Consider the following 8279-nt stretch of genomic DNA (forward strand, 5'->3'; position numbering starts at 1 on the left):
TACTTAATTATTTTTTTGTTAAACTAATATCATACATATAAAAGTTATGATATATGATTTTATAATAAACGAAGACTAAAAAATTAAGCAGTAAAATTTACATAATTTTTATTTTTAATCATTTTATTAGTGAAAGTCGCTAATTTTGAAAATTATTTTTAATTAATACACATACAAGATAAGAAACTAATTAAAGTATAAAGAAAATAAAAGATAGTATAAAAACTTAAGTTTAATTGATAATAAAAATAATATTCAAATATGGATTTTTTTTGTTAATTTAATAAATTGGTTAATTTTATTAATGGATGATCAAAATAACCGGTTAACCGAATAATTAAATTTCGTTGGCTTAATCTAAATCGATGGTGTTTTCAGCCTAGAAACTTCTACTTTAGAAAATGCTTAGATATTGAATATTTGGACATGCAAGAGTTTTTTGGATTTCTACATGGGGCCCAATGTATGGCACGTCAATAGCAACTAGGTGAGTCCCTTAAGAATTTGAATTTTACTTTATTAATCTTTTAAATTACTCATAATTGGATTTATTATTACATAAACTTACATTTTTAATTGTTAAAAATATTTACAAATTTATTACTTAATTTTTAATCATTTTGTATATTGCACAAGTCTAAATATATAGGTATTTTCTTCTTCTTTTCTCAAAAGATACCATGTAAATTTTTTATTAATTTTTTTATCTAAACTCATTTTTAATTTAATATTTTTACTTAAATTTTATAGATCTTCGTGCATGAACAGCCCATGAACATGTATAATTATTGATTATAGATATGATTTATATTTTATGAATAAATCTAAAATTATAAATAAATTTTAGTCTAATGAACAATTATATATATGAAGTTTGAATTTATGTAATTTTATAAACGAAATTTTGATTTGATTCAATTCTCATAATTTATTGATATAATATTATTTTATGTTTATATATTGTATATAAAAATAATTATATTTATTTAATATAAAATAAATTAATATATTTATTTCTTTAAATATATATAAATAAATTAAAGTTAAAATTTGATGTATACATCTAAGACACCGCTAAAATTGTTAATGATAATTTTGATATTTATTCCTATATTTTACTATAATAATTAATTAATTAATAATAATAATTAAATCTCGCAAAACGAGATCATATTCCGACTTACAAATAAAACCTACTTTATATTATATTTTAGTTAATTTTTCTGGGCTATCTTATGATAAGTTGCTAGGTCTGCTTCACGTTGATATTGCTTCGCTTGCTTCTGCAAACGGGATTTTCATCCATTTCCGTATTATATATACACTTGGAAGGGATAAAATTACAGAGCTTTGCTTCGTTTAGACCGATCGAAAGGTAATGATTTCTCTGTAAGCTCTCTCTCGTTTTACATAATCTAATTATTTTCTTTCCTTCTTTCTTTCTTTCTTTTCTTTTAAATCATCTGTTATAATTAACCTGTAATTTGTTTCAATTCATGGAATAAAAAATTGGGTTTATACTTTTTCATCCTTGATCTCTTGTCTAAGACATGTCTGACCTTTTCTTCTCGTACCCAACTGTGTCGGATACATTTCTTGGGGTTTCTATAATGTTTTGGGGATATTGGCCCTGTCCATGCTTCGTAGTGAACTAATTTCTTGAAATATTTAGGATGAAATGAAAATGTTAGCTTTTTTTTAGCTACTGCTGGTAGAAAATAGACATGTTTACGCTGTAGATGGAGACGTATGCAGCATATTTATGCATAAGCGTTAAGTTGTCGTTCCTATAATCCTATTGCGAATGGTATATTTAAAATTGGGAACCTGGGTGATCCTTATATTGCTTTAATAATGTGGATTTTGTATTGATGACGTTTTGTGCAAACAGGGTATTCAGTGATGGCCACTGAAATCATGAATAATGAAGTTCGTGTGGGAGAAAATGAGGAGTCGGAGGCTTCAAATGGCATTGAGAAATTAGAGATTTCGAATGGCACTGATGAGGTCTCCGAAAACTCTTCATCTATGCAAAAAGATGAAGATGGGGTGGCAGGTGATTATTGTTTGGTCAATAGTTCTTTAGATTGTCATATAATTTGCATGCTGCTGCTTGTCCTGTAATCTGCACTTCATAGTTTTGAGATCCCTAGAAGTTTGCAGCAAATGTTTAATAACCAAAGGTGCTTTTAATTTTAAGAAATTGAATCAAAGCAAAAGAATTTGAAGGTAGATAATGCCAAGAACCCCTAAACTGCATATTTTTAAGTTCATCAACTATAAATACTTTTTGCTTGCTTATTGTATACTTGATTATTTACCTTAGCACATCATGTCGTTCAGCCGAGTGTCTTACACCTCAAGCATTTTTTTTCCTTGTAGAGGTGGCAAAACTGTATTTGAATATTTTTATCTCACTTGAACCTAAATCCATTTGACTTGAAGCTATAGGACACTAGGCAATGGCCCAGATCTTATCCTAACTAGAAATAACTCAAACTTGAACATGATCATTATTCCCATACAATGTAAAATGTGGCAAAAGTTGACCCGAACCTAGAAACCTGCACAAACCACCCCAATACTCACCCAAATTAACCTAAAATGAAACAAGCGAACCAGAATCCAACCATGAGATGGAGTTGGAATGATTCAAACATGAAAATGACTCGAAAATTAGAAGTCTAAATCTCATCCAAAACTAAAACACCCCAACCTGACTTGGATGCCAAATTGCCGCCTCTAGGTTGAATGCTAAGTAGTTTTTAAGATTCCTATTAGTGTTGGGGTGTTTATATTTATTGTAAGTTTTCTTTTACCTTTTGTCTTGGTGCTTTTGTAGTTACGTTTTTTTCCTTTTATAGTGGATTTTTGTTTACTCTCTTTAATAATCAGTGCCCAACTTTCTCCATCCTTTCTATCTTGCATTTTTAACTTTGTGTGTGATATTAGTTTGCCAGTGGTTTTCCTAACCATGCTAAGAGCCTAAGGTTCTTTTTTGCGTTGTAAGTATGATACCTCGTTTTCTTTGTAAATATGCTGCTCCTGTATGTTCTTCCCTAACTTGTACTCATCCTGTTCTCATCTCGTAACAAGTCATTGGTATATAACTTTTCTTAATCTAATATAGAATACTTCTGCAATGTACATTACCAATTGCGCTATCTGCACATGCATTGGACTAGGAGAGTGAGGGAAACTTCTGTCTAATTTTATTTTGCTTGTTAAGAGTGCAAGCTTGAAAGAGGATTGTTTCTATTTTGCAATATAGGTTTGTAGTCTAGGAACTTAGCTTTAATTACTCTTCTAAATGTTGTTTGTATTTGCCTCACCTAATAGACATATGTAAGTCATTTTGTACATTGTAAGATTATCATGCGGCTGATAATGTTAGATGTCCACTCTGTGGTCGTTGCTTCTATCTCTATCCAACTTTCAACTCCAAATCCGTTTAGTTTTGCTTTGAGATACTGTTTTTCACTAAGATGATAGTGCTCATCTTGAAGGCTTCTTATTTCGATGGTCCTGATTGTGGTCTTGCTAATATATGCACTTTTCTGCATTTTTAAATTGTTTACTAGCAGAAGTTGCCAAAAAGAAAAAGAAGAAAAATAAAAGCAAGTGAGTACTTGTTTCTAGCTTGGTTAGTTGTTTTCTTATTGAAGATGTTTAGTTGAGAGTTTGATGATATCATGTTCTTTAACCACAGAAAAAAGAAGGAGCCCTTGAAGCAGACTGATCCTCCATCTATTCCCGTTGTTGAGCTTTTTCCGTCCAGGGAGTTTCCTGAGGGTGAAATTCAACAGTACAAGGATGAGTGAGTCAGGCCATATTCTTGAAACTATGTTTAGATGCAAGTATATATTTCGTTATTTCCTAAAGCTTATGAGATCTCTTAAGTGCATGTCCTTGTTCTTTTGCAATCAAAATAAAAATAAGAGTGGCTTGTAACAAGATATTCCTGGGAGGTCATTCATGTCTCCCATTGTCTTTGATGATTGCTTTTTGTTGTAGTTTCATTTATGTGTAAAAAATAGAAAATCTCTAAGTTGTCTTAAGTTGTGAAAGTAAAATATGTTGTGATGTATTTTAACTTGGAAGGTAACTATGTCTGGATATTATTGAGAAAGAAAATACTTTTTCTTGCTTTAGAATATAAATAGCACATGAATGTATATAATGTTTCCTTATTTTATGCTACATTGTTTGTCTACATTTTCATTTTATGATTGCCTGTAATAGATTTGTTCCAGTTTGAGGTACATATTCTTATATTTGTCCATGTAAAGCTTGAACCTTTATTGTTTTTATTGCTTTGTAGTAATTTGTGGAGGATTACCTCTGAGGAGAAGAGAGACTTGGAGCGATTTGAAAAGCCAAGATATAATGCAGTGCGACAAGCAGCTGAAGTCCATCGTCAGGTTCGTATTGTCTTGTATCCACATAAGTTGATGCTGTATGGCATAAATATGACTATTATTCAAAATGGTGAGTTTGGCTTTGGGGACTTTTGTTACTGGTTTTCTGTAATCGCTACTATTCATCCTCAGGTTCGGAAATACATCAGAAGTATCTTGAAACCTGGAATGTTAATGACTGATCTATGTGAGACCTTGGAGAACACAGTTCGCAAGCTCATTTCAGAGAATGGTTTGCAAGCAGGGATTGCATTTCCTACTGGATGCTCACTGAATTGGTTAGTTTTTTCTTTGACATTTGATGAATCTACTTATCTGTAATTGATTGTATCCGTGTTCAACCTTTTCCCCTGTTAGGGTCGCTGCTCACTGGACTCCTAATTCTGGAGACAAGACTGTGCTCGAGTATGATGATGTGATGAAGTTAGATTTTGGAACTCATATTGATGGTAATATCATTGTTGCTCTATCTTGTACACTTTTTGGTCCACTCTATTTCGGTATAGATGTATAATTTCAACATGTGTTACGATATAACTAGCTTTTGAGCTGGAGATGTTTTCAAACGTGAGTTCTTGGCTTTGCAGGGAATATAGTTGATTGTGCCTTTACAGTGGCGTTTAATCCTATGTATGATCCACTTCTTGAAGCTTCTCGTGAAGCAACCAATACAGGCATCAAGGTACTGGATCCTATTAAATATGCATATTTGATGAGAGAACAGATTTCCCTTGTCTTTTTTACTTTCTTGCTATTACAGTCTTTATATAAATGTTCTTGTGTGTTTTTCTAGTCATAATGTCCAGACGTGGTTCTGTTAGGGGAGAATCAGTAATAAGGGGAAAGCCATGCTAGAACAATTTTGTGATTTTGTCTGATATAGTCGGGTAGGATTCTAAGAGGACTACAAGGACAAGATTGATGTTGGTGCACTTGAACCTTTCTCTCAAATATGTACATAAAAATATGCCAATTGAAAATGTAGATGAAAGGATCTTCTTCTTATATATGTCACTTGGACTTTAGGTACAGTGCCTGACAAAGGTATGTTCAATATTTTAATAAATCTTTTCTATATATAATATGTAGATTGTTGTTGGAGGGTTATAGCCTCGTACTTCTCTCCAAACATGCACCGCATATTTGTGCTAGGCACAGGTACCTAAAGAAAAATGAAGTTGAAGCAACATACCTTGTTGTACTTGGTGCTTTCTTTTCTTCTCTTTCTTGTAGTTAGTGGAAGACAGCCAATTGTGGTGTACCTTTTCCCTCAGACATCTTTCTTTCCTTGGAGTTCATCAATCTCAAAACAAAAGTGTTCTTGTTTGTTTTAGATTCCACATTTAAATTATTATCTACTTTTTGTTCTTGTTGAATTTGTTGGATGGGTATTTAACATGGTTGGAATCTTGTTACCTTTTGAGGTTCTTCTCTTTAAAATTAGATTCACTAATTTCACTAAAATCTTTATTATATCTTTGATGGTTATTTAATTGTTCAGGAAGCTGGTATCGATGTCCGTCTTTGTGATATTGGTGCTGCAATTCAAGAGGTGATGGAATCATATGAGGTTGAAATAAATGGGAAGGTGTTTCAAGGTAAGAAATTCAGGAGAACATATGTATTTTTAAATAAGAATTATTATGGGAAAAATGCTGCTACAGTGCTAATTGTATTTACTCCTGTGCTTCTGATAACTGACCAGTAAGGTAGTTTATTCTTATTGAAAGAATGTAGGTTTGTTTTATCACCTCTGCAAAAAATTAATTATTGCGTTTTTGGTTATTTGCTATTTATATCTGTCAATTTTAACAAGCGGGCCCCTATTTAGAGCAGTCGTCAAAGCAAATGTCCGCAAGACAAAATTTGCAAAAATTGTAGTTTTCTTGGATATGTAATCTTTTGAGTAAATTTAAAATAATATTTGATATTATTCCTTTTTCATTAAGTTGACATCAAAAGACTTAATGATTATGTATGTGGTGGACATTCATTAACTAGAATCGGTAGTTTCATTTGATTGGTATGATTTGATACAGTTTTCAACAAGCATTTCTTCTTCTGGACTCCCAATGGCAAGTAACAGCATTATTTTTAATCCTTCTCCTCTGAGAACTGCATATAGTTGAAATTGCCGAAATTCTTTCAAAAGATACGGGTCTAATAGAGAAATGAAAATCGTTTACCCATACGCTGTGCAGACAGAAGTCCATATTTAGTCAATAGTATGTCCTTATACGCGTCTTTATATGACCTTTTCTTAAGGGATTTTAATGTCTTTGGCAGTGAAAAGTATACGGAACTTGAATGGGCACAGCATTGGGCCCTATCAGATACATGCTGGAAAATCAGTTCCTATTGTGAAAGGAGGGGAACAAACAAAAATGGAAGAGGGTGAATTTTATGCCATTGAAACTTTTGCTTCTACTGGTAATATATCTCATCTTCAACATATAAGAAACTGAATCTTTTTACATATTAGATGGTAGATTGTGTGGATTACCTACATTGATCTAACCAGCCTTTGTTTTTTTGGGTGCAGGGAAAGGGTATGTCAGAGAAGATCTAGAGTGCAGCCATTATATGAAAAACTTTGATGCGGGACACATTCCACTGAGGTTGCCTAGAGCCAAGCAACTACTAGCTACAATAAACAAGAATTTTTCAACATTGGCCTTCTGTAGACGGTATTTAGATCGTTTGGGAGAGACTAAATATCTAATGGCATTGAAGAATTTATGTGATGTTGGCATTGTTCAGGTATCTTCTTGCTATTGTTATCAACTGTGTTTTTTTTTTAAGATAAATTTCTGGTTTTGCACTCTTGTTTCAAGTCCTTACCGAAAACATCTTGATAGAGGCGATGCTAATATGGTAGACCATTATAAAACTTTCTGAATGTGATTCTGACCTTTTTGAGGCGTTGAATAGCGGTTGTCAGTTAAGCTAATAATAATAATAGTAATAGTAATTGAATTGGGGTGGACATCTGGTATAAATGGCATAACAAATCAGTCCAAATACATTCCTTTTATATTGGTATATACCCAAAATGTAAAACTTGTAATTTTCTATGAAGATTCAGCCGATATCTATAATCATCCTTTTCTGTTGTTGCAGCCGTATCCTCCTCTCTGCGACATCAAGGGCAGCTATGTTTCTCAGTTTGAACACACCATCCTACTGCGGCCAACCTGCAAAGAAGTTATATCGAGAGGTGATGACTATTAAGGTGGAAGACCAAAAAAGTTTAGTTGGTACTCATCTCCTCAAATATTTTGCGAATAATTTTAGTTGTGTACTTTGTGTTTTTTAACATAAGGAAGGTCCCTAAATAGCGGATGATACCCATGTTTGTCACTTGTTTGTACTTTTGCTTTGCCGTGTTTGATGATAGATGGTGTGATTGAGACTTGAATCAGGCAATACATGGTGATAGGAAGACTAGAATTTTCCATTGCAGTCAAAGTTATGTCTTACAACTACAAAACATGAATGATGTTTTACTTATTTGGGTAAACATTTTAAATGTTAAAGGTGGATAAAGTTTTTTCTTTTTTAAAAAAAATGGTTTTCGAATAAGTATTAGAGTTGGATCGAAATCCTTCTCTAGACAAAGATTCAAACTTAACTAGGTTTGATGAAAATAATTTGGTTGGCATTTACCAATTATCTCAATTTAAATGATTCAAGGTTTAATTGAAAAAGTTAAACGTTTGGGTATATTTATGGTGTTGGAGGAAAAAGGATAGCGAAAATTTGGTGAGGAATTCAACATCCATAAATCTTGGAGTCAAAACTGATCTATACGAGATTCAAGATATCCATATCAAGGTAATGCCATATCATGTATGTATGATG

The 8279-nt window shown here is 32.3% G+C and overlaps 1 protein-coding gene across 2 annotated transcripts; it reads left to right on the forward strand.

The window, feature by feature from the left end:
• The first annotated feature begins 1134 nt into the window (after positions 1-1134).
• On the forward strand, positions 1135-7938 carry LOC108473857 (methionine aminopeptidase 2B-like). 2 transcript variants are annotated; one of them, XM_017775649.2, is made up of 12 exons: positions 1135-1375; positions 1892-2056; positions 3585-3621; positions 3710-3817; positions 4322-4421; positions 4551-4696; positions 4776-4867; positions 5006-5100; positions 5920-6016; positions 6705-6848; positions 6961-7178; positions 7539-7938. In XM_017775649.2, the coding sequence occupies exons 2-12, from the start codon at positions 1903-1905 to the stop codon at positions 7647-7649; spliced, it is 1302 nt and encodes a 433-aa protein (XP_017631138.1). In that variant the 5' UTR covers positions 1135-1375; positions 1892-1902; the 3' UTR covers positions 7650-7938. The 2 variants fall into 2 exon arrangements, with proteins under 2 accessions (XP_017631138.1, XP_017631137.1); XM_017775648.2 differs by having other exon boundaries at positions 1154-1375; positions 3582-3621.
• Positions 7939-8279: the final 341 nt, after the last annotated feature.

This window comes from Gossypium arboreum, chromosome 11 (assembly GCF_025698485.1).
Source record: "Gossypium arboreum isolate Shixiya-1 chromosome 11, ASM2569848v2, whole genome shotgun sequence".
In the NCBI taxonomy this organism is placed as follows: domain Eukaryota; kingdom Viridiplantae; phylum Streptophyta; class Magnoliopsida; order Malvales; family Malvaceae; genus Gossypium; species Gossypium arboreum.